General features: G+C 38.7%; 1 protein-coding gene across 1 annotated transcript in view; it reads left to right on the plus strand.

The window, feature by feature from the left end:
* SPATA16 (spermatogenesis associated 16) overlaps window positions 1-27,814 on the plus strand; it is a gene marked incomplete at both ends in the record, with an annotated part of 174,975 nt that overhangs the window by 52,354 nt on the left and 94,807 nt on the right. The window contains one exon of the mRNA XM_083364870.1: window positions 22,252-22,341. Within this exon, the coding sequence (XP_083220996.1) occupies window positions 22,252-22,341 (90 nt within the window). The remainder of the gene's footprint in view (window positions 1-22,251; window positions 22,342-27,814) is intronic.

Consider the following 27,814-nt stretch of genomic DNA (forward strand, 5'->3'; position numbering starts at 1 on the left):
TTCCAAATTTAGAGCTCTTTGATTTTATTATCCTTAGGGAAGACAGAGTAGAAAGCCTGCAAACTTTGTAGAGAATGAGAGAACATAAGAACTGAAGAAGCTTCTTGGAAGAGAAGCACAATGTTTTCAAAGAAAAAAACCCAAGAAAGTCCAGTTGCCTTTTGGAAAGCATCTTTGGGATAAGACCACAAGCAATGTCCATCTAGTCCAGTTGTCTGTTGTCAAACTGGCCAGCCAACTGCACCAGGAAGCCTACTAGTCTCCTGGCAGGTGGCCTTCAATGGAAGCCACACCGCCATTAAAGCTAATATCCACTGATTTCCATAACTTCCACAAATTAGTCCACTCCTTTCTTTAAGGCCAGAGAAGCAATAATCAGCACAATGTCTCATGATGTTCCCAAGATGAATTAGAAAGGAAGGGCAATCTCTGTAAATCTCACATATCCAAGCATCTGTGTAAGGAATCCATTCTCTATCAGCAGTTAAAAGTTTGATAGAATTTTTAAGTGTGTTTCTATGCTTAAAAAGCAACAGATGAAAAGGTATGTCAATCAAATTCCTCATATTATCTTTTTTTCTGGCAAAGCTTCTAATGTTGCTCCCTCTTGGCTAGTTTATTTTTCTTCCCCTTGACTAACTTACCTTGTTCCCTCTTGGTTAGCTTTCCTTTCAAACAGAGGAGATTGCTTCAAATTTTTGTTGGATATTTGTTAAGGCTTTGATGCTCCTTGGAGATAGTTGCATTTTAACCTGATTTTTTTTTTCTTGTTCCTTCGCTTTTTATGAAGGTTTTGGTAGTTTGTTGAATACTGTAGTTGCAATACCCTGTAGATATCAGGGATATCAGTGTTCCACACTTGGAATACTGCATCCAGTTCTGGTCGCCACAATCCAAAAAAGATGTTGAGACTCTGGAAGGATGCAGAGAAGAGCAACAAAAATGATTAGGGGGCTGGAGGCTAAAACGTACGAAGAACAGTTACAGGAATTGGGTATGTTCAGTTCAATGGAAAGAAGGGTTAGGGGCAACATGATAGCACTCTTCCAATATTTGAGGGACTCCTACATAGTTAAGGGGGTCAAACTATTTTCTAAAGCACCAAAAGTCAAGACAAGAAACAATGGTTGGAAACTAACTAAGGAGGGAAGCAGCCTAGAACTAAGGAGAAATTTCCAAATCATAAGAGCAATTAAACAATGGAACAGCTTGCCTTCAGAAGTTGTGGGTGCCCCAAATGGTGAACACATGACGTTGCAACTGTCAACCTCTGCAACCATCGTAAATACATGCCCGTTGCCAAATGCCTCAGTTTTGATCACATGACTGCAGAGATGCTGCAATGGTCATAAGTGTAAAGATCAGTCACAAGACACTTGTTTTTAGTGCTGTTGTACAAACGGTTAACAACAAATGGTCATAAGTCAAAGACTACCTGTATTTAATGTATTTATTTATTAAGCTTCTCTACCACTATAACTGAATCAATGCCCATTGGTTTATGTCAAAAGACACATATTAGACATTGAAAAATCAATAATAATGATAAAAAAAACCATACATACATAATACATGTGTCCTTGATGCTCTCTGAGCTTGGATGTTTTCTTGCAGATATTTCATTACCCAAACTAGGAAAGATCATCAATGCTGGTGATGATGTGCTAATGACACTAGCACTGATTATGTTACCTAGAAGACCTCTGAGGTACCTTCCAACTCTATAATTCTGTTTTCTGTGTTTGCAGGATGTGCTCAAAAGAGTAAAAAAGTTATGACAGTAACAATAGGATTGGAGGAACTCCCTGTATGCTATGTACATAGAAAATCAGCAGAATTTCAACGGCATTATCACAGCCACTATCTTAATTTATTTTTTTACCATATCCTAAGGACTTCCTGGTAAATATATTGATAAATTAAATGTCAGACAATCATTAGAAAAAAAATAAATGCCGCACAAGTGGCTGTTGAATCCAGAAAAGGAATAGAAACAAATTCTTCCATAAATTCCAATGAAAGCAAATGGGGTTGTTCTCCTCCCTCCAGGCTGCACAATAAGACAAACAGATGAGGACCACTAACATTTATCTTTCCCCAATAAAATTTTGGGGTGGAAAATCTATCAGATTAAAATGGTACACTATTGAATGCTACATTCAAATAGTGGCAGCTATGTTTGAAGAAACAGCTAACCCTGAGGATGTTTACATTTGAAAATCATGGAGATTTACTTGTCCAGAAAGTGAAAAAAAGGTAATTTTATTTTTTAAAAAAATAGTTTAGCCAGATTATTACTATTCATGCTTCATTAGGAGATAATGTGCAGAAAGATGCTTTATGTTAGAGGATATAACAAATGTAAATTGTTCAGAAATTGATTTTTTTTAATCCAATGAGTTAAAAACTGGGCAGACTGGAATACCGTGCTATCACGGTAAACAACAATGTGACTAACATGTTTAGTGATATGAACAAAATTGATCTGAACAAAATCTGAGGAATTCTTGAGTGTTTTGCTATATGATACAGTCTGGAATTTTGCAGAAATATTGATGAGTGTGTTGATCCAAAGCCCTTATTCCGATATTTGACAAATCATTGTATGTATAAATAAAAAATATAGATTCATGTGCCAGCCTGAACCCATCTCCCTACTGATGGACAGGATGTGAAGGCAATATTTTTGTTTGCTACAATTATAGCCTATAGCATCAGAGTTCAGAAGCAGCCTACAAGACTAATTGCCAAATTAACTCTATCATAGAGAGTCCTGGGTGCTCTCTGAGCTTGGTTGTTTCCTTGCATACATTACCCAAACTAGGTAATCAATACTAGTGATGATTTGGGTAAGGAAACATCTGCAAGAAAACAACCAAGTCAGAGAGCACCAGGACCCTTCATATAATAATAATAATAGTAATAGTAATAATAATAATAATAATAATAATAATAATAATAATAATAATAATAAGAAGAAGAAGAAGAAGAAGAAGAAGAAGAAGAAGAAGAAGAAGAAGAAGAAGAAGAAGAAGAAGAAGAAGAAGAAGAAGAAGAAGAAGAAGAAGAAGAAGTTGTTGTTGTTGGAAGGGACCTTGGAGGTCATCTAGTTCAACCCCCTGCTCAGGCAGGGAACCCTATACCATTTCAGACAAATGGCTGGCCAGTCTCTTCTTAAAAATTTCCAGTGTTGGAGCATTCACCGCTTCTGGAGGCAGGTTGTTCCACTGGTTAATTATTCTGTCAGGAAATTTCTTCTTAGTTCTAGGTTGCTTCTCTCTTTGATTAGTTTCCATCCGTTGCTTCTTGTCCTGCCTTCAGGTGCTTTGGAGAATAGCTTAACTCCCTCTTCTTTGTGGCAGCCCCTGAGATATTGGAACATTGTTATCATGTCACCCCTATTCCTTCTCTTCTTTAAACTAGACATACCCAATTGGAGCAACTGTTCCCTATATGTTTTAGCCTCCAGTCCCCTGATCAGCTTTGTTGCTCTTCTCTGTGCTGTTTCTAGAGTCTCATTTCAACCCTGAGCTACAAATATTCTCTTTAATGATAATTCTATCATTGCTTAGCCTGTTGTACTGAGCAACTCACCTTCTGGGAACAGCAATAGAAGCTTGGACCTTTCTTTAAAAACCCAAAAGTTTAGAATTGGGTTCTTCATATATGAAAACAGTAACTGACATAGATTCCAGTAATAATGTTAGGATAATATTTTTATTAGAACCATCCAATCTGCAAGCTGTCATGTTCTTCACTGGGTAGCCGTTAAACAAAGAAGGATAGAAAGAAGGAAAGTTGGTCCATATTGAAGCCATACGTTTGCATTAAGTATAATCTTAAAGTAGGATGGTGTGATGTTTTTCATTTAAAAATAGCGCTTTCTTTAGGTTGTTGCAATAAAGACAGAAACATTATTTGATCTCCGTTTTTCCAAATATAAAAATAGCTGCTGCCTCCAGATCTGTTTGCAGCTTTAGTTGGAGCAAACAAATTCCTTGAGAGATGGAAAGGGTGTCTCCAATAGCCAATTTGGCTCCATTTCCGTTCTTTGAAAACTGGATAATAAAGATTGCAGCAGTTCAGTATTGGAGGAAAAAGTTCCATATAACCTGAAGCTGAATTTTTTTAAAGAAACATTGTTTACAAGTTAGACCTTTTTTCCTCCTTGTCATAATTCCTAAAATATCCAGAAGTGCTTTTTCAAAAGACAACTGGACTTTCTTTGTTTTTTCCCTGGAAGATGTTTCACTTCTTATCCAAGAAGCATCTTCAGAACTGAAGAAGTTCTTGGAAGGGAAGCAAAACGTGTTCAAGGAAAAAACAAAGGAAGTCCAGTTGTATTTTGAAAATGCACCTTTGGGACAACCATCACCTGGATGACTGAGAATCTTCATAGACAGTACCTAAAATAATATTCATCTTTGTAAATATACTTTAGAAAAGAACAAACATCACCCCCAACTTTTCCACAGTTCATAATGTCATCTCCCTAATAATTACCTGCCTTACATAATTTGGCACTGAGGCCTGAAGAAACATCTCTAAAAAAAGATCTTACAGTCCAGGTAAATATATACAGGAGGAAGGGGGTTTTTTATTAGGGGTGACAGGCCTTGGATCTGTAAAATCTACCCCTTATATTATTATTAGCCCAACTTCCACAAATCTGAGTCTATCTGATTTAAATTCTGAGCCCAAAAATTGAATACTAAAAGGAACTCACGTAAAGGAACTCACTCAGATTATTTTACCAGTCTACTGTAAATCACTTGAAGTTCTACCAGTATATTCAATCTAGAACCTTTCTGGTTTTAAACAATAGCTAATCTGAAAGGCAATTTTCAATAGAAAATCAACACAACAGAAAAGTCCATTGCTTTTTCTAACTTCTATGCCATTTAGATTAAAGGGCCAATCCAAATTAATGATACAGTATTACTCAGCTAAGCAATGAAACGTTTGCAAACAAACAGCCAAGCTCAGAGAGCACCAAGAACCCACAAATCTAAACCATTCTCCCATTTTCCAGTCTTTGTGTTGCTCTGTTGATATGTTAAGAAAAATAAGAACCATTGGGAGATTACAGCCTTTAAGGCAAATCATGATGTATGGATGAGAAATAGATTTCACCAAAATAAACACTGTTTCTTCCAAAAATGTATTTTGCTTAGTGTGGTCTTCTCTATCCTATATTGCCTGTGTAGATCTCATACTTCAACTCCCAGAAGGTGGAAATCATGGGACCTGAAATCCAAAATACCTAGAGAGCAATACAGTTGGGAAAGTAGAACATTTTTATGAAGTGGCCATAAATGGAACATTTCCATAACCATCCCTAGCAGCACCAGCAGCTAGTGTGGAACTAGAGAACATATAATTCCAGGAGAAAATATCTATAGAGATTTTCAGTCATCTATGTCATGGTTTCCCAAAGGTGCTTTTTCCTAAGGCAACTGGACTTCGTTTTCCTTGAAGACATTTTGCTTCTCATCCAAGAAACTTCTTCAGTAAGAACTGAAGTTAACAATCTCCAGGAGAGAGAATGTTAACTTAAGTGATGCATTTTTCAGCAGCCGATATGCATTCTTCTCATGCCTACTTCTGACCTTACATTGCCTTTGAGAAATTTAATTCCTTCTCGTGTCATATTTATGTGAACATCTGATTCTTGTTAATGAAAAGGAGAAAGGAAGCATTTGTAATAAGAATGGATAGTTGGACCACTGAAGATTTCATAGTCCATTTTAAGCTGACTGAAGCAAAAATCACCTTAATTGTGATGTGTCAAAATGGTCTCCAGCTCTTGCTTGGATGACTGGGCTGGAGACAAAATTAAAACTGAGGATACTAATCTATTGGTGTTCTCTATTAATGGGAAGAATAAAAATGGAAAGATTGTCCATCAATCGCAAGGGACTTTTAAAAAGCCAGGACATATTAGATTATGCGTGTATTATGTCAACACTGATGATTAGCAATTCATCCATATAAGCTCCCCATATTTTCAACCTTTCCAGGTGAACAAGAGATTGAGAGCATTCCCTTTTGATTTTCATATTCCTAATACTCACTGGGCAAATTTGTTATTTTATTTAGTATCACATCTGCAAGTGGGCATTGCACACTACCCAGAGGCTACCATGCAGGAACAAATCATGCATTGCAATGATTGCTTGGAGATGAGAGATACTTCTAATGTAATCTACAGTATCCCCTGCATGGATTGCCCATGTGAATATGTAAGACAGATGGGATGAAGCTAACCATCAGATTGCAAGAATATGAGCAAGCGGTCAGACGAGGAAACCCAAACTCAATGGTAGCCTTACATCGCAAAGAACAAGAGCATACATTCAATTTCATAGCTACTAAAATTGTTGGCTGAGCAGGTACAAAAATAGCCAGGGAAATTATTGAAATCTGGGAAATGGGCACCTCGTGAGTCAACAGAAGTGCTGATTTATTACCAGCTTATAAGGTACTTAGGAGCCAAGAACTTGGCAGCAGGAAACAACCACCAATGACCTAATAACTGGCAAACAACATCCCAATCAACAACTAAAAAGTCACATACAACTAGGCACCACATAAATAATACACATAGAATAGCCCAAAGCCCACAATCAGGTGAGAGAGGTTCCCTGAGGATGGGTTCCAGCATAAGTCAGAAAACTTGGAAGGCTGAACCTCTGGTCCTGGGGGCAAATATGCTGACTCTGTAGGGCTGCAAGGCACTGTGAAGTGGTATATAAGTCTAAGTGCAATTGCTACTGCCATTATTTAAGATATCCACATGCCCTCTGGAAAAGATCTGTTTTCTCTAATTTACAAGCAGTGCAACCATAAAGGTGCCCCTTAATCTTTGGAGGAATTGGGTTCCAAGGAATATGGGTCAATATGGATCAGGACTGTTTGTGGACCCTCTCCCACTTAATTATAACTAAGTCAGTCTAAATACTAGGCAACTAAAGTGGTTTCAGGGACTACATTGTGACATTCAGTCAAGTTCAGTCCTTTATTTGCTTACCCCTAACGAACAGAATCTTGCCAAACTAAAGCTATAACCTTCCAACTATTTGATGTATGATGTGTCATTGAAGCTTCTAATGTTGCTCCCTCTTGGCTAGTTTATTTTTCTTCTCCTTGACTAACTTACCTTGTTCCCTCTTGGTTAGCTTTCCTTTCAAACAGAGGAGATTGCTTCAAATTTCTGTTGGATATTTGTTAAGGCTTTGATGCTCCTTGGAGATAGTTGCATTTTAACCTGATTTTCTTTTGCTTGTTCCTTTGCTTTTTATGAAGGCTTTGGTAGTTTGTTGAATACTGTAGTTGCAATACCCTGTAGATATCAGGGATATCAGTGTTCCACACTTGGAATACTGCATCCAGTTCTGGTCGCCACAATACAAAAAAGATGCTGAGACTCTGGAAATATGCAGAGAAGAGCAACAAAAATGATTAGGGGGCTGGAGGCTAAACCGTACGAAGAACAGTTACAGGAATTGGGTATGTTCAGTCCAATGGAAAGAACGGTTAGGGGCAACATGATAGCACTCTTCCAATATTTGAGGGACTCCTACATAGTTAAGGGGGTCAAACTATTTTCTAAAGCACCAAAAGTCAAGACAAGAAACAATGGTTGGAAACTAACTAAGGAGGGAAGCAGCCTAGAACTAAGGAGAAATTTCCAAATCATAAGAGCAATTAAACAACGGAACAGCTTGCCTTCAGAAGTTGTGGGTGCCCCAAATGGTGAACACATGACGTTGCAACTGTCAACCTCTGCAACCATCGTAAATACATGCCCGTTGCCAAATGCCTCAGTTTTGATCACATGACTGCAGAGATGCTGCAATGGTCATAAGTGTAAAGATCAGTCACAAGACACTTGTTTTTAGTGCTGTTGTACAAACGGTTAACAACAAATGGTCATAAGTCAAAGACTACCTGTATTTAATGTATTTATTTATTAAGCTTCTCTACCACTATAACTGAATCAATGCCCATTGGTTTATGTCAAAAGACACATATTAGACATTGAAAAATCAATAATAATGATAAAAAAACCATACATACATAATACATGTGTCCTTGATGCTCTCTGAGCTTGGATGTTTTCTTGCAGATATTTCATTACCCAAACTAGGAAAGATCATCAATGCTGGTGATGATGTGCTAATGACACTAGCACTGATTATGTTACCTAGTTTGGGTAATGAAACATCTGCAAGAAAAGAACCAAGTTGAGAGAGCACAAAGATCCCCTCATTTCAACCCTGAGCTACAAATATTCTTCTTTATTGGTTTCATGCCTTTGGTTGTGGATAAGTACACCTTCCATCTGCAGCTCGATCTGTTTTCAGTCCAACAAATTGATAACACACCTCAATGCATGTCACTTAAATCTTCCATGGAAAAAGAAGAGTCATAAATCAAGGAAAGAAACACCAGAAATTGTATCTTCTGTAAACCAATTATAACAACCATCCAGGAATGTAAATCAGTATGCAATAAATTCTGCAAAGGATATTTCTCTGCACATGAATTTTCCTTCCTGAAGAGAGCAGGAAAATGCTAATTTTAATAAACAGAATTGTGTTTTATACACAAAGGTATTATTAGAAAGATTTATACTGATAAACATCACAATCTACCATGAAAAACATACATCTAAGCTAGTAAGCCTCTCTGATTTGGGATGGCAATAGGTTGTTGATCACTTTTGCACTAAATTCTGTTTGCCCATTGGGAAGTTATGACAGGAGGCAACATCAGAGACTCAGCTAATGGATAGATCCTTCATTAGAGAGCAACCATACTTTAGGCCCAGGATCAAAATAATCTACACTTTACTGCACAATGAGACAAAATTCTGTAACTTATGCAGTGAGACTGATTGCCTTCTAAAATTCATTGCTTGCAGAGCTAATAAATCCAATGATGTCAACCAGATCCAAAACAACAGATTCCATGGTGATTCATAATGTTCTAAATTAAAACTCCCTGAACATAATCCAACTGAGTTCAATGCATTTATTCCATTAAACTCATGTGTGAGTTGAGCAAAGCCCTCTTCGTTAGTTAGTTAGTTAGTTAGTTAGTTAGTTAGTTAGTTAGTTAGTAACTCTGGGTGGCTTACAATACCAAAACAAGCCAAAACAATATGGGATCTGGACCTAATACTGTATAGAAAGAAATCCCCAAAATAACCAACACACTGAACAAGGGGCCCCACCTATCTCAACCAAAGTTATGGAAGAACAACCAAATCTTCAAGGCTATACAGAATGACAACAGGGTGACAGCCACATGGAGTTAAGAAGGTTCTCATTCCAAAGGGCAGGCAAGGCAAGAAAAGGCACACTTCTGGAATCCCAATAGATGGCACAGTTTAATCAAAAAGGAGCTGGAGCAAGCCAACGCTGATGACATCTACTGGGCAGGTAGAAAGCATGGGAGATAGACAATCCTTCAGATAAACTGTCCTTTTGCCATATTGTTGTTGTTGTTGTTAGTTGCGAAGTCGTGTCCGACCCATCGCGACCCTATGGACAACGTTCCTCCAGGCTTTCCTGTCCTCTACCATCTTCTGAAGTCCATTTAAGCTCACGCCTACTGCTTCAGTAACTCCATCCAGCCACCTCATTCTCTGTCGTCCCCTTCTTCTATTGCCCTCAATCTTTCCCAGCATTAGGCTCTTCTCCAGTGAGTCCTTCCTCCTCATTAGGTGGCCAAAGTATTTGAGTTTTAACTTCAGGATCTGGCCTTCTAAAGAGCAGTCAGGGTTGATCTCCTCTAGGACTGACCGGTTTGATCGCCTTGCAGTCCAAGGGACTCGCAGGAGTCTTCTCCAGCACCAGAGTTCAAAGGCCTCAATTCTTTTGCGCTCAGCCTTTCTTATGGTCCAACTTTCACTGCCATACATTGCAACTGGGAAGACTATAGCCTTGACTATACGCACTTTTGTTGACAGGGTGATGTCTCTGCTTTTTAGTGTGCTGTCTAGATTTGCCATGGCTTTCCTCCCGAGGAGCAAGCGTCTTTTAATTTCTTGACTACAGTCCCCATCTGCAGTGATCTTGGAGCCCAGGAAAATAAAATCTGTCACTACCTCCATTTCTTCCCCATCTATTTGCCTTTTGCCATATAGGGGTTTATAAATGATATCTCACACCTTCAATTGCACCTGAAATCAGATGGGCAACCAGTGTAGCTCACAAAGTAGAGTTTCACATGGTCATAGGCAAAACACACCCATCATTGCCTACTTTACTGCATTCTGGATCAGTTGAAGCTTCCAAGAGGTTTTTATGTATGATGCATTGCTACAGTTGAGTTTTGAGTCAAGATGTGAATTACTATCTGAAGTCTGTCAAAATTCAGAAAGGTTGTAACTGGAGCATCAGATGGCACTAAGCAAAGGACATAGCTGGTGCCTATTTTTCAAATAAGTATCATGGGTCCAATGGGACCTCCAGATTTGATATTACTCTGGAGTGGGGAAGTGCTACCTCTTAAAAGAGAATGAATGGAGAGTTTTTATGTAGAATTCTTTTTAAGTATACATATATACCTTTTTTTTTCTTCTGTTCAATGAGCCAACAGTGTGTGCTGGTAGCCAAAAAGCCAATGGAATCCTAGGCTACAGTAATAAAGGGGTAGAATCAAGACCATGTGAAGCTCTAGTATCGCTTCACAAAGCCTTAGTAAGACCATATTTGGAATATTGTATCCACTTCCAATAATTAGGGACTGGAGGCTAAAACATATGAACAACGGTTACAGGAATTGGGTATGTCGAGTCTAATGAAAAGAAGGACTACGGGAGATGTGATAGCAGTGTTTCGATATTTGAGAGGCTCCTACAAAGATGAGGGGGGGTCAACCTATTTTCTAAAGCACCAGAAGGCAACATGAGAAGCAATGGATGGAAACTAATCAAGGAGAGAAGCAACCTAGAACTAAGCCAAAATTTCCTAACCATGAGAGCAATCAACCAATGGAACAGCTTGTCTTCAGAGGTTGTGGATGCTCCATCACTGGAGACTGGTCAACCATTTATCTGAAATGGTATAGGGCAGGGGTCTTCAAACTTGGCCCTTTTATGACTTGTGGACTTCAACTCCCAGAATTCCTCAGCCAGAAAAGCTGGCTGAGGAATTCTGGGAGTTGAAGTCCACAAGTCATAAAAGGGCCAAGTTTGAAGACCCCTGGTATAAGGTCTCCTGCTCAAGCAGGGAGTTGGACTAAGGTCCCTTCCTATGTCCTATTATTCTATGTTCTATGTGTGATTCAACATACATACATAATATATACTTATAACTAAGCTTAACATATCTTATTCAAAGGCTAGTTGGCTACAGGGCTGACCAAATGATTTACTGATAAAGGATAGTGTTTAGCTTCAGAGAAAATAAAAAATAATTGGAAATCTATTTCATATGGTAGAACTATTCAAGAGAGACAAGAAGAAAACACTCTGGAAAGACAGGCCAAATAATTGCATTTGGAGTTTGATTTGCATAGTTCTCTTAACTTAGATGTATGGGTGTGCATAAAGTAATAACAAATATGTGATACAGAGAAAAATGAATTATGGCTGTCGCTGGAAGCTTGTAATGTTATTTATTAGCATTTCATTCCACAAGAATTCCAAAACATCACTCTTCGTTATTTTTGTTGCGGTTTGGTGGTGTTGTTAGAATGTTTGTAGGAAATGTTTTAAAATGTATCATCTATCACCTTTCAGTTACAAGTTTTCCATGGGATGGTGGTTGCTACATAAAACTAGACAATGTTTGCTGCCTTCCGAAAACTTTGTTTGGGTGAACAAAAATACTAAATGCTGCTGTTAGTCCACCTCATATGGTTGATGGATTTCAAGCAGTTTTCTTCAGATCTGCAAAACAGGAATGGCCTATTAAGCAAAGAGAAGACACTACATTTAAGCAACATACCCTAGGGGTGACTGCAGCTGCAGCTGATCTTATGGCTTCTCTATCTTTTCCTTTGGATGGAAGACAGAAGACATATGCCTTGTGACCAAAACTGGTCCCTCCAACTATTTCTGCTGCTTCAAGTATAATAATGGATGCTGTCACCAATATTCAAATTGAGTCCTTTCCATTTGCATGTAGTTCTTGAAGAAGAGGAAGAACTGCCTTCACACTGAGAAGCTTACATAGCATAGTCCTCAACGTATGGCTGGTTGCTTAGTGACCAGTGGAACTTACAATGGTACCTAGGGGCTACTTATCACCTCAATTGGAAGTGAGGCTCTTTGCAGCATACTGCGATCACATGTCCATATTTTATGACAGTTTTGCCAAAAACCAGCATTAAACTTCTGGTTTTCAACAAAACCTTGCCTATAACAAACCACTGGTTCACTTAACAACTGTGGCATTCACTTTAGATCGGTGGTGTTCACTAATGATAGCAACAAAAAAGGGGTCGTAAGTCACATGACTGGCCCATTGTACAACCATCACAACTTAAAACCATGATGGGCAGGTTTCATTACGGTGGTAAGTCAAGGACTACTTGTAATACTGTATGTATTCATTGTACCTTTGACTGGACCTGCAAACTCGACCTTACTGGTACCAAGTTGAGAACATTTTCACAGCTGTATATCAAAGGTTATTAACCTCATATTTTCATATTGAGGCTTTGGTGAGGTGACATGTATGATTACTGAATCAAAAGTGTTTAAGCATATAACAGAGGAAAAGTGAATAAGAGCTAAGGACACATTCAGACAATCCATATGTAATAAATTTTAAGAAGAAAGGGAGTGGTCTTATATCAAATTGTTGGCCCCTGTAGCCTTCTGGAGTATCAAAGAAAAGTATTGACCTACAACCAGCTTACGAACCCCTCAAAATTCAAATCAACTGCACAGTCAACCAAAGACAGCACTGACCCTCAGCCAATCCCCCTCCCCTCACCAGCAGTTCATCTCCCAATGACCCTGACCTGATGTAACCTCCCCATCACAACCTCTCTCTGATGACTCACACCTGACCCATCATAAGACACATCACGAGACCCTCACCTGAAGACCTTATAAACAGAAGAACACTGACACTGACATTCCCCCAAAGTCCACTGAAGATGTTATCTAGCCTGGTAACGAAACGTTCAGAAACCAACCCAAACTGGAGAGAACAAAGATAAGAACAAACTGTCACACTTATCCTACACCCGTGCTACAGATATTCACCACTATTGCAAAGAAAATAGTGACTGTATCTACCCTAACTGTAAATACTAAAGTTTAACTAGGATCTTCTACCTGTTGAATAAATCCTCTACAAACAGAAATAACCCATTTAGAAAAAAATGTTTTCTTGGAAAATTAGCACTGGGCCAAAATGTCTCAATTCTCTGCTGTTCCATTCAGTTTTATAACACAGAAAAATGTTTTGGTACAGTATAGTTCCTGTTTAAATTTGATTGTACTGTCAGCAAATAACACATTTTTTGTGAGAGCTCAAAATACTTTGGACAGATACTATCCCCAGATGCATTTAGAGAAAAGAAAAATTATAATTATAGGCTGGTGAGGATTTAGGGTATTTTTTTATCATTATTTAGCCAGCATTCCTTAAATTCTCTTCAAAAGGGGCCTAACCTATCTTTACAATTAATCTCCTGCCCCAAAGATTTTATACCCTATTTAAAATACATTGCTATGTTTTAAAGAATCCTTTCCCAATTTTTCCTCTCAGAATGGAGCAATGATTTAGAGAGAAAGATCAACTCTTAAGTTTTTGCTTATATTCACATACTACCAAGTAATATCTTGCTAAAATGGAGAAAAAATATACATAAATTGTCGTGTAAATCAGGGGTCCCCAACTCCCAAACCTGTACTGGGCCTGCCTCTGACGCTGACGCTGCCACCGGTCTACAGAGCTGGAAAGGTTGGGGACGGCTAATGTAAACATATGTAATAACCATCCCTTCATGCTCTTCTACTGAAATCATTTGGACCACATCTCTGGCTTATAAAATCTTTTGTGTAACTGTCCCAGTGTCAACGCTGCTAACGTTGGATGTTCTTGCTTTGACAACAGATGGAAATGTAGCCATCTTTTCTCTTTTGCTTTTAGAGTTAGATGGTGCTGGGAGGGGGGATGTGGATGAGAGTCCAGTTAGTCATAACAACAATAACTCAGCCGTGGGAATCAAAGTTATTGCACCAGGAGCGGATAAAGACTTGGCGGGCTGGAGAGCTGGGGAGAAAGCCCACACTTCAAGCTAATCAGGGAATGTGATTTATGACCGTTAATTGGAGGAGGGAATTGTGCTTTGCTACTTTGTGCCCAGGGGAGGAGAATTCAGGTTTTGACTATGTAGTGCCGATACTTTGTTTCTCAAATAAAAGATTCTTTAAGGTAAAACAATGCCTCAAAGTTCTTTTAAAGACTTTCATCTGTCGGAACCATGACACCCAGTTTTAGGTACTTAGCAGTTTTTGCAACATGTATTTGTTCTGAAATGTTCACATCCTGGATGTTTCCCACACAATCAGATGGACTTTCCATCTGCTCTTGGTAATGGCTAGCGTTTTCTTGTAAAGTTTTCTTTACATCACTTTTGTTTTGATATTGATTTCAACTCTCCTGCCACTACTTTTCTAACCTGCACAATGTTGCATGTTACTTCCAATCTAGACTGATCAAATATTACATTTTTATGAAGCATGAGAACAAAAGAAAGAAGGCCCAATCACTAGCACCAAGGCATTTTAGTTTGAAACTTTTTAAATTAAAGGCTTTCATTTATCAGAGATGTGATATAATATGGATTCTTAGTCCTTCAGATTCTGGATCTAATACTCCTTTATTTAGTAACATGATTAAATCATTTTTTTCCCTCTGAATTTATTTATTTATTTTTTTGCTTGGATTAAGCCATGGCTCCATTGAGGTTTGTTAACCAGTTTAAGCCCAAGTCTGTTTTGCAAATAATTATCTGAAGATATTGGATTCTATAAAAGGACAAAATAATATTTGGAAGAATATCTTAGTGAGAAATCATAGACAGACCAGAACTAGTTAGTCCAATCTCTCTCATAAAACAATTATAAGGGGAAAGGAGGCAGATAAATCTTTGTAGGCATAGAAGGTCCATAAAATTTTCTGCTTTAAGTAAGAGATTAAATGGATTAAATCCTCACATTAAGTATGGGGGGTTAAATTATTCCATAGTGAAAAGTCAGCTAGGTTTGCAATTGAATCTTACTTAACACTGTATGTGTGTGTGTGTGTGTGTGTGTGTGTGTGTGTGTGTGTCTGTGTCTGTGTCTGTGTCTGTGTGTCTGTGTGTCTGTGTTTGTCTGGGTGTCTGTGTGTCTGTCTGTCTGTGTATACCCATTCCTTTGTCAGTGTTGATTCTTGATGATTGCCTGGACAAGTCACTGAGCTGGAAGGATTTCAGCATCAGATACATTTGCAAAATATTTGTTTTGCTTTTAAGAAGACTGATCCTCTCTAACGTTAACCATTTATTTTTCCAGAACAAACCAATGAAAATTAAATTGCGATATGAAGGAAGGCAAATTAAGCTTTATACTTTGGACACCAAAGCTCTTTTTTGCTTGTTTGTTCTCTGCATTAAAGCTACTCCTTCCCTTCCCTTCTAGCAACCTAGAACTAAGGAGAAACTTCCTGACAGTTAGAACAATTAACCAGTGGAACAACCTGCCTCCAGAAGTGGTGAATGCTCCAACACTGGAAGTTTTTAAGAGGAGACTGGATAGCCATTTGCCTGAAATGGTATAGGGTTTCCTGCCCGAGCAGAGGGTTGGACTAGATGACCTCCAAGGTCCCTTCCAACTTATTATTATTATTATTATTATTATTATTATTATTATTATTATTATTATTATTATTATTATTATTATTATTATTATTATTAGGGTCCTGGTGCTCTCTGACTTGGTTGTTTTCTTGCAGATGTTTCATTACCCAAATCATCACTAGTATTGATTACCTAGTTTGGGTAATGTATGCAAGAAAACAACCAAGCTCAGAGAGCACCCAGGACTCTCTATGATAGAGTTAATTTGGCAATTAGTCTTGTAGGCTGCTTCTGAACTCTGATGCAATAGGCTATAATTGTAGCAAACAAAAATATTCTTTTCACATCCTGTCCATCAGTAGGGAGATGGGTTCAGGCTGGCACATGAATCTATATTTTTTATTTATACATACAATGATCCCTTTCAAATTAGTAGTAGTAGTAGTAGTAGTAGTAGTAGTAGTAGTAGTAGTAGTAAACAAAATTGTACGCTATTGGTTTTCACGGGGCCTCTTGAGACAGAGCTGTCAAGGCTGAAACGTGCTCAGGGCACACCTTGAACAATCATCTGGATAAGCCTTAAAACTCTCAAATGAACCAAAGTAGCTTACAGATCTCAATTCTAAAGTGTCAGGGCTACCATATTCTTCCAGAAGAAAAAAGAAAGGAGGTTAAGAGCTGCAGAACAGATCTTCTTAAAGTAATAAAGAATCCTTTTGAAAAGGAAAAAAAAAGTCCTGAAAGCTAATTTGTTGACATTACCTATCGCTGGGTCATGAATCCCTGTGTGTTTACGTCTATCAGCACACATCAAGCTTTGACTGTAGAAAATGTGTCATTAAGTACAAGTGCTATTGCTTAGCAATGGTACAGCCAAAAATCTGGTGGTGGGGAGGAGAATCAATATAGCTATTATCAGCTGTTGACAACAGCTTGGAAAAGCAATAATCACTTTTAAAATCTTTTGCAAGAGTCCCAGCGATCAGCCAGTTTGTTAACCTGTCTCTAAGCAAGTTTATTGTAAAAATGCCACACACACACACACACACACACACACATTGGATTTGGTGACACTGCTGTAGCTAATGTTTGGTTTTCAACAAACAGCGTGTTTCTTACTGGGAGAGTACTGTGGCCCAGTGCAAAGAAGAATTGACTGGGATTTTCAGAAAAGGAAAAAAAAATAGGAAGGAGTATAATTGTCATGACCTATGTATATCTGCTTATTTGAATATAAGGATTTTCTTGTATCAAATTCAGAATGGTTGGATCTTTTGTATTAATTTTTATGTACTGGTAGTCCTTGGCTTAGGACTGTAATTGGGATCAGAAGTTCTATGGCTAAGCAAGGAGGTATCTTAAGTGAATGACATCCCATTTTATAAACTTTTTGCCATGGTTAAATCTATCACTGCAATTGTTAAGGGAATCACATAGTCATAAAGCAAACCCACCTACCGCCTTTGAGTTTGCTTGTTGGAAGCTGGCTGAGAAGGTCACAAGTGGTGATCACATGGTTCCAGGATACTGCAACTGTCATGAATACATGTTCTGTTCTCAAGCACCCAAATCTTGATCACGTGACCATAAGGATGCTGCAAGGTGCATAAGTGCAAGAACTGGTCATAAGTCACATTTTTTTTTAGTGCTATTGAAACTTGGAAAACTTTAAACGGCTAACAAACACCATACATCAAAGACTACCTGCATTTAAAGTGCATACTGAAGAGCAGGGGTCCCCAACCCCAGGGCCATGGACCGGTACCGGACTCTGGCATGCCAGCAACCGGTCTGCACAAACAAGCAAAGCCCCATCCATGGAATGCAGGCAGCACACAAAACCACGCATTGTCTGGTCTGTGGAAAACACTCTCTCCATGGAACCAGTCCCTAGTGCCCCAAAGGTTGGGGACCTCTGCTGGAGAGGTCAAGGATTGCTGGATATCTCTTGCAAAGCTTCACAGTCAGATGGTTCCTAATGGTTAGGACAGGAGCTCCCAACTAGGGGTGCTTGCAACCCCTGAGGGTACGAGATGATATTCCAGGGGGCGAGAAAAGTTGGGTTTTCAAAATTATAGTGTATATGCATAATTTGCTGCCATTATTTCAAACTTTTGTAAGGGGTGCGAGAATGTATCAGAAGCGTTCCAGGGGTGCAGGCTATAGGAAAGGTTGGGAGCCGCTGGGTTAGAATCTATCGGCCAGTTTAAGCTGGTGAGCTGTGCCACCTCCATTATTAGCATTATCTTTCAGAATTATTCTGTTTGGGCCATCGGGAGTATATAAATCTTTTAAATGGGCCTCTTTCCCTATACCTGCCAGGTCTCCCAACCAATTGCTCGCTTTTAAAAACACGATCAGCCCAATAATGGGTAACAACCCCTGGGGGCTACACAGAACAGTTAACAATCCTTGAGGGGCTGCATGGTGCAACAGTAACACTATCACTATACTATCACTGTACTATGTCCAATTAATCAAGCTATTCTGCTATGTCCAATTAATCAAGCTACTTTTAAATCCAGGTCTAGCAGCTTTTCTGCTGATAGAAACCCCAGGAGTTTACTCAGTCAAGTGAGATGGAGCCATCCTGTTGTACTTTTCCCTTTGTGTTACTTGTTAGTCAATCTGCTTTTAAACATGGGCTTAGCACTCAAATGAGATCTATATGTCTGGTGACCTTGCAGAAAATATATCAGTTCCTCTTTCTCCTGTTGCCTTTCCCAGTCTCAGCATTCAGGGGTTGAGAGGTTGTGCAAAGCTGAGTGACTTTCAAAAGATGGATAAGCCATTTGACCAAGCAGGACTCTTCCTTGCTCCCATCCCCATCTTAGCTATGAGTGAGCAGTAGATATTTTTCCCTGGCCAGAGGGAATAGAGATAATGCAAAGCAGAATCCTTTTCTTTAATATGTCCTGTGCACGGGGTATAAGAATAACACACAATGTGGCAGGGGGGGGCAGTAAATTGCATTTTGGTATAGTTTAGGCCAGCTAAACATCTAAGGACACACAACCAATGGTGTGCCAGAAAAGCAGTAAGGTAGATGGCCTTTATAAAGCTTCAGCAACTGGGTGATGCTGTAATTTATAGCACATCTGAAAAACAAGGCCCTCAGTGATGAGAAAGCTATTTTTCCATTTACTAATCTTCTTAGAACCAAACAATAGACAATTATTAACTGAAAGTCTGTCTTGAACATGCATTTCTTGAAATGCAAACAATATCCCTTGAAAGGGCCAATCAAGATACTTATCCAAGTTCACAGTAGGTGAAATGGTCCTCAAACAGTTTTCTCCCTGATGCAGGACTGGAAGAAATTACTTCCCAAAGGTGAGTTTTACATTCAGAGAAATGTTTATCAGGGTCAGATCAGGCCAAGAAAGAGTTAAATAAATTCCTTGGTGTCAGTAGATATTTCCCCTTACCCCAACTGGCTTCTAATTGTATACTTTTAATTTTGATGTTAACTGGGAGGACGAGTTTAACATCTAGCTTGTCCTGCATTAAGGAATTCTGGTAGCTTTCAAGGAACTTTAGTGTTCCCCAAGGGCAGATTTTGAAATATAATCATTATTATATAAAGTTGAAATAATAATAGCAATAATAATAATGAGGTCTTTCATAGAGCCCTTTCCATCCTGAGATGGCAATGCACATCTAGTTTTGCAGAAAATATGCAAGGAGCTGCTGTGGTGCATACGTATTTTCCTAAATAAGTGAGATGTTTATTGTCATCTCACACGTGAGCTCAGAGTGCAAAGTTTTTCAGACAGGTGGGGTGGCTTACCTGGTGTGATAGATAGGTAGTCCTCAACTTACAACAGTTCATTTAGTGACCATTTGAAGTTGAAAAAAGTGACTTATGACTGCTTTTCACAATTATGATGGCTGCAGCATCCCTGTGGTCCTGTGATCAAAATTCGGATGCTTGACAACTGACTCATATTTATGACGGTTGCAGTGTCCTCGGGTCACAGGATCCCCTTTTGTGACTTTCTGACAAGCAAAGTCAAAGGGGGAAGCCAGATTCACTTCACAACCGTGTTACTAACTTAACAATTGCAGTGATTCACTTAACATCTGTGGCAAGAAACATCGTAAAATGGGGCAAAACTCACTTAACAAATGTTTCACTTAGCAACAGAAATGTTGGGCTGAATTGTGGTGGTAAGTCAAGGACTACCTGTCATTACAAAAGAAAAAGCATCTACCATCCCAACTGCAAGGGCCTGATCCTCCCCAATACTTTCCCTCAGTTTTGTGTGGTTGATTTGTGTATGTATTGTGAATAGTCATTAAACAAATGATAGATAAAAAGTCATTGTTATTGTTATATACTGGGTTCAATGCTTAATTGATGAGATGAGGTGAGTGAGTTCAGCAAGAATCATTCTTTATTTGTTGCAGGAACTGAACTGAGAAACGGGGCTGCGAATGCAGCAATTTATACCCTGGCCTCTAGGTGGCGGCCAATAGGCTTAAAGCAACCTATTGGCGCCCAAGAAGCAGCCAATGGTGGCGCTGGAGACGGGTTGTCTGAGAAGCTGGGAGCCGTTAGCCAGCTTCCCTGCTTAAGCAACCTTCCAGCAATTAACCCCACGTGATATTCTTAAGTAAGACAAAGCCCAATACATTACAGTTATAATAACATATAGGACAAGGGTGTCAAACTCGCAACGTCATGTGACGTGTCGTGACATATCATGACTTTTTCCCCGTTGCCGGCAATGGGGTGGGTGCAATTTCGTTATGATGCATCCAGCCCACAGGCCGGCAGTTGGACACCCCTAATATAGGATGTTGCTGATCATTACAATTCTCACTAAAGGCAGAGAAACATATTCTTGGAGAATGGGAGAGAAGGTAAAGCTGCTGCCTCTGAAACAGACCATACTATGAATGAAAATTACAGTTATGACATAGCTTTAATAGACATTTGATAATAATAATAATAAAGTTGGAAGGGACCTTGGGGGTCATCTAGTCCAACCCACTGCTCAGGCAGAAAACCCTATACCATTTCAGGCAAATGGCTGTCCAGTCTCTTTTTATAAACTTCCAATGTTGGAGCATTCACTGCTTCTGGAGGCAGGCTGTTCCACTGACTAATTGTTCTGTCAGAAAATTTCTCCTCAGTTCTAGGTTGCTTCTGTCTTCAGTTAGTTTCCATCTGTTGCTTCTTGTCCTGCCTTAGGGTGCTTTGGAGAATAGCCTGACTCCCTCTTCTTTGTGGCAGCCCCTGAGATATTGGAACACTGCTATCATGTCACCCCTCACCCTTCTCTTCATTAAACTACACATACCCAATTCCAGCAACCATTCCCTATATGTTTTAGCCTCCATTCCCCTAATCATCTTTGTTGCTCTTCTCTGTACCCTTTCTAGAGTCTCAACATCTTTTTTACATCATGGTGACCAAAACTGGATTCAGTATTCCAAGTGTGGCCTTACCAAGGCATTGTAAAGTGGTATTAACCCTTTATGTGATCTTGATTCTATTTTTAGTAACACCTGCTTGTCTAACTCAGCTCTCAACAGAATAGATGTCACTGTTGGGAACTGGGGAGGAAAGGGGTTGGAAAATGTTTTCAATGTAGCAATAAATGGAAGTTCATGTATATACAGGTAGGTCTTGGCCTTTGACCACAACTGAGCCCAAAATTGCTGTTGTTATTTTTGCCCCATTTTACAATCTTTCTTGCCACAATTGAGTCATGGCAGTTAGTAGTACAGTTGTTAGGTGGATCTGGTTTCCCCATTGACTTTGCTTGTCAGAAGGTCACAAAAGGTGACCTCATGACTCTGGGACACTGCAACCATCATAAATATGAACCAGTTGCTAAACATCCAAATTCTGTTCATGTGACCCTGGGGATGCTGCAACACTATGAAAAATAGTCATAAGACACTTTTTCAATGTCACTCTAACTTTGAATCTTCACTCAAGAAATGGTTGTAAATGGAGGTCTACTTGTAGAGTACAGCCAACATTCAGGTAGTCCTTGGCCTATGACCATAATAGAATTTCCATCCTATGTCACAACAGTTGTCAGTCAAGACACCCAAGTGCCCAACCTGATTTTGTGACATTTTTTTTTGCAACAGTTGTTAAACAAATGTGTCGTCATAAATTGAATCTCATGGTCCTGTTGTCTTCAACGGGCATTTTTGCCAGAAAAAAAATCATAAATTACAGTCACCTGACTGTGGGCTGCTGAAAAGAACCATAAATGCAGGCTGGTTGCTGAGCACTAAAAAATGTGATCACCTGACCACGAGGTAGCAGGGTCAACTTATGTTGTAACGTTGAACCTGCTAAGTGACAAGTTGTAAGTCAAGGACTATCTGTACTGTCCAGAGTTAGATGTTAAATGGTTCTACCATATTATGTCACTTTAGGTCTTTGACCTGAATATTTACTTGCTGTTTTCGAAGGAGTATAATTCTGAACCCTGCCTATTTTCGCAACCATCTTCGTCAAGCTGCCGTCTTCCGATGCTTAGAGCGATATTCTGAGGCTGCAAGGTAGGACTGAGATTCATGGGGCAGCTTTCTGGCCTCAATTTACTTTTTTTCCCCCTTTTACCTAGAAATAGCAATTGCCACATGGGATCATACTCTCCATCCCAACCTTCTGATCTTCCCCAGCATAGAGCTTTTCAGACATCCTGGGCTCCAATTTCATAATATGAGGAGAGTTGAAGTGGTAATCATGAGTTCTCAGGCCAGGGGTGGTAAACATTAATCAGTTGGCTTCAAGGCCTACCAAACTCTGGGCCAGGAGCCTGTTAATTTCTGGAGGAGGACAAAAGGAAGAAACAACCAACTGAAACTACCAAGGATTCAAAAGTTATGTGCTCTGCCTCACTGGCAATGAGCAATCAGCAGCTTCGTATGGCTTTGTACTTGCCCTCAATAAAGATTCTTATTTATCTGAGCCCTGTAGGTGAGCCTTCTGCCATGTCTAATCAAGCAATGGAGCTAAGTGTGTAGCTTGAAGTGTCAAGAGATCTGCGATAGGCTGCCAAGTTTCAGTCATGGAAGCCTGACATATAAGCCCACAGGGACAGCACGTTTGACCATGTTGGAAATATCTGGTTTACAGTAGTCTACTGTATATACACACAGAAGTCAAATAGGAAATGGAAACAGGAATCTTTTCTTTTTTTTTTTTTTTTTTTAATTAAATTTATTATTTAAAAACATTGGACACAGTACCAGCGAGCTGACAAACCTTTTTGTCTACAATGTTTAAATATATATATATATACATGTATATATGTACATCAAAAATACACTTAAATACACTTAGATTACAAATTGGTGAAATACCACAATATTTAAAACAGTGAGCTAGTCTGTAAAACCTAATAGAGACCTTTCTTTTTATCCATCCAAAGATACAATTTGTTCCAAATTCTATAATAGTCTGATTGATCTTTATTCTTTAATTCCAAAGTTAATCTGTCCATTTCAGCGCAATCCCAAATTTTCCTAATAACCTCTTTTTGTCCTGGGATCTCATTCTTTTTCCATTTTTGCGCAAATGATATTCTAGCTGCTGTGATGATATGGATCGTTAAGTATAGCACATCTTTAGGATATTTCTCTTTCGTGATTCCCAACAAGAAAAGTTCTGGACTAAACTCCAGATCTTGTTTCAATATTTCTTTCAGCCAAATCCAAATCATTCTCCAAAATTTTTGTGTTTTACTGCAAGACCACCACGTGTGGAAGTATGTGCCTATCTCTTCAGAACACTTCCAACATTTGGGAGATACTGTTGTATACATTTTTGCTAAGCGGGCTGGGGGAAGATGCCATCGGTAAAACATTTTAAATAAATTTTCTTTATACGATGAGGCCAGTGTTATCCTTTTATTCCTATCCCAAATTGTTTGCCAAGTATCTAGGTCGATGTTATGTCCTAAATTGTTAGCCCAGATCAACATGGGGTCTTTCACTTGCTCTTCAAACAGCTTATATCCCAAAAGTAATTTATAAAAATTCCTTATTTGTTTTGAGTCCGGTCCCAATAATATTTTGTCCAATGCTGTTTCAGAGGTATATATCCCCCATTCATTTTTATCCTTCCTAAATCTCGATTGGATTTGTAAGTAGGCCCACCAATCGAGTTTTATACCTTGTAATTCTAGTTCATTCCTAAGTTTCAATTCCCCCTCCTCATTCAGAATATCCTTGTATGAGATTATGTTACCCAAATCAAACAGATTTGGGTAAACTATCGCTTCAAGGGTGGATAGCCAGACCGGTATTTTGGTGTAATTGTGAGATCTAATTTTTTTCCAAGTATTGAGTAGCGCTTGCCTGATCCGGTGTCTTTGAAAATGCGAGAAAAGACCTTGTTTCTCCGTCCATAGGAAAGCATGCCAGCCATATTGCAAATCGTGACCCTCTAAAGTTAATAGTCTTCTATTTCTCAAGATTACCCATTCTCTAATCCAGCTCAGGGCCACGGCGTGGTAATATAATTCCCAGTCTGGCAATCCAAAACCCCCATTTTCCTTCGTGTCTTGTAAATATTTCAATTTAATTCTTGGTTTTTTCCCCTGCCAAATAAAATTTAGTGATAATTTATCCAAATTTCGAAAAAATTTAGAGTCGAGTTGAATTGGGATATTCTGAAACAGAAACAGGATTTTAGGCAGAATGTTCATCTTAATGACAGCGATTCTTCCCAATAATGAGAGTTTTAGGTTTCCCCATCTTTCCAGGTCACCTTTTATTTGATTCACTACACTATCATAATTATCCTTTTTGAGTGAAGTGCATCTAGCCGTAATGTTAATCCCTAAATATTTTATTTTCTTGACTATTTCTATATCCGTGATTTCGGCCAGATTACCTTTTTGTTTATTGGTCATATTTTTAACAATCATCTTGGTCTTATTTCTATTTATTCGCAGTCCGGCAACCTCACCATATTTAGATAATTCTTCCAATAGCTTTGGTCCCGTCTGACATGGATCCTCCATAATAAAAACTAGATCGTCCGCGAAAGCTTGCAATTTAAAGGTTTCCTTTTTAATGGTTAATCCTTTTATCTTTGGGTCGTTTCTTATAGTTCTCGTTAATACTTCAAGAGTCAATATAAACAGCAACGGTGATAAGGGGCAGCCTTGCCGTGTTCCCTTTTGAATTTGAAACTTGCTAGATGCTTCCCCATTAATAATTATTTTTGCTTCCTGATTGTCATAAATTGCCCTAATTATATTTATAAATTTTTCACCCATATTCATAAAGCTAAGCTGTTGGCACAAAAAAGACCATTTAACATTGTCAAATGCCTTTTGGGCGTCTAAGAAAAGTAATGCCATCTGTTGTTCGCTATGTAATTCATAGTACTCCAATGTATCTAATATTATTCTAATGTTGTGCTTAGTGTGTCTCTTAGCGAGAAAACCATTTTGATCTGCGTGTATGAAATCATTCAGAAATCGTTTCAATCGTTCCGCTATAATTGATGTAAATATCTTGTAGTCCGAGTTAAGAAGTGATATGGGTCTGTAATTTTGGATTAATGTATGGTCTGTGTTATCTTTCGGAATAAGGGTTATGTTTGCCTCTAGCCAAGATTTAGGCGTCCTTGCGCCTTCTAATACTGCGTTAAATACCTCCACTAGGGGTTGAGCTAGGATATTTTGTAATTCTTTATAAATCTCTGATGGAAGACCGTCGGGTCCCGATGCTTTATTATTCTTTTGTGCATTAATAGCTTTTATCACCTCAGATAGTCGAATTTCCTCGTTTAACATATTTCTGGTATCTTCTGTGACCTTAGGTAGTTTGGCTCTTTGAAAATATTCCTCCATTTTCTCCACACTTGCCTGGCTATCTTCTTTATATAAACGTTCATAAAATTCCTGGGCTATAATTTTTTTTTTTTCCTCCTGGTGGAATATTCTCCCTTCCTCATCTCGTAGTTCGTGAATCCAGTTTTTCCCCTTTTGTTTTCCCAATTTGTATGCGAGCCACCGGCCCGGTTTATTTGCATTTTCAAAAAAATTTTGTTTCGTGTTTCTCAATTGTTGTGCCAATTTCTCTTTGTCTAGAATGTTAAGTTTGTGTTTAATCAGATCCATAGATTGCTTGATATTCTCTTTTTGTGGATCTTGTTGGAGTGTAACTTCTAAGCTCTTATATTCCTCTTCTAATCTTTCCCGTTGTTGTCTTTTCCCCTTATTTTTATATACCATATATGCCCTCGCTACCCCTCTCATCACAGCCTTAGCTGTATCCCAATTGTTTTGTACTGAGGTGTCTATAGCTTTATTTTCCTTAAAGAAAAAACTTAGTTCTCTCTCCATCTTAGATTTGAATTCGTCTTCTTTTAAAATTGCTCTTTGAAGCGTCCATCTGGATATTTTTTTGGAACCTTTCCAGATAAGTTTAATAGGATTGTGATCTGCCCAAGTACCTGTCGCTATATGTACCTCATCTATTTCTGAACTAATTTCTTTCGTCATCCACACCATGTCTATTCTAGACCATGAGTTATGTCGGTTGGAGTAATATGTATATTGTCTAGCCTTACGATTTCTTTCCCTCCAGACATCTTGGATATTTAGTTCCTCAGCCAAGTTAAGAAAAGATCTCGGTAGAGTTCTTCTCTTCTTTTTCCTAAGCGTCTTTCCCATATAATCCAAATTTATATCTAGGATAGCATTAAAATCTCCTATTAAACAAATCTCCTCATAATCAATGCTACATATCTTATTGTGAAGTGTTTTGAAAAATTGTTCTTGGTTATGGTTTGGGGCATATATCTCTACCATCATGACCTTCCTGTGATTTATTATAACCTCGACTATCAGTATTCTACCCTCTTTATCGTTATAAATTAGTTTTGCAGTCAATTTTGGGTTTACATATAGTGCCACTCCTCTCTTTTTCTTGTGTCGGTCTAAGGAAACGAATAGGTTCCCTATTCTTGGTTGTACTAACAAATATTTTTGTTGTTCCTTTATATGGACTTCTTGTATTGCCACGATATCCAATTGTTGGTGAATAAGCCTATTAAAAAATTTTCGCCTTTTCACTGGCGAATTCAATCCATTAATATTCACAGACATAATACTACACTCACCTCCCTTCATCTTACTTATTTCTGGTTTTTGTGGATCTCGTGATTCGGGGCTCTCTCTCTTCCTTGTCTCTAGTTCCATGTTTCTCTGTTAACTCACCGGATTTGTTCCTTCTATCCTCTGTAGCTAAGATCTTCCCATCCATTGCCACACGTATTGTATCTCTTTCTCTTACCTCCCTTCCATCTTGATCTTCTAAATCTACTTCCTCTTGGCTATGGAAGTGGCGTTTGTAAAAATCTTCTGCCTTCTCTATCGTGTCCAGTCTATGCCTTCTATCCTGCCACGTAACAAGAATACCCTCTGGAGTTAGCCATCTAAAGTTTACATTTTCTCTTATTAGTTTGGATGTTAAGAATTGATAGCCGCGTCTCAGATCCCTCATCCTTTTAGGTATCTGTTTAAGGATGGTGATTGGTTGGCCCCGAAATTCTAATGGTTCCTCTCTAGATCTATGCAGAAGCTCATCCCGAATTGATTTTTTAACTAACCTTACATGTACTTCTTTTGGGAGGTTGTGCCTTCTCGCATAATTAGTTTGGACCCTGTATGTTTCATCAATTTCCGCCAGCATTTCCTCCTTCCCTACACCGAGTGCCTTTGCCATCAGTTCTGCCATCATGACCAAAAGATCTTCCCCTCTTTTTTCTTGAACGTTCTGGAAGCGTAGATAATGAGCAGCCTTTTCTGCTTCCAGAAAAATGACTGTTGTTTCTAATTCCTTATTAGCCTGAAGGAGTGTTTCATTTAAATCATCTACTCTCTTTTCCTCTTTTTCCATTCTAGCTTCCATATCTTGAAGTCTTTGTTCATTTTTGACTAATTGCTGTTGAATCCCTTCAAATTTATCATCTATCGCTTGGATTTTCCCCTTTAATTCACCAGTGTCGTTT

This window comes from Vipera ursinii (assembly GCF_947247035.1).
Source record: "Vipera ursinii genome assembly, chromosome: 5".
NCBI classification, from domain to species: domain Eukaryota; kingdom Metazoa; phylum Chordata; class Lepidosauria; order Squamata; family Viperidae; genus Vipera; species Vipera ursinii.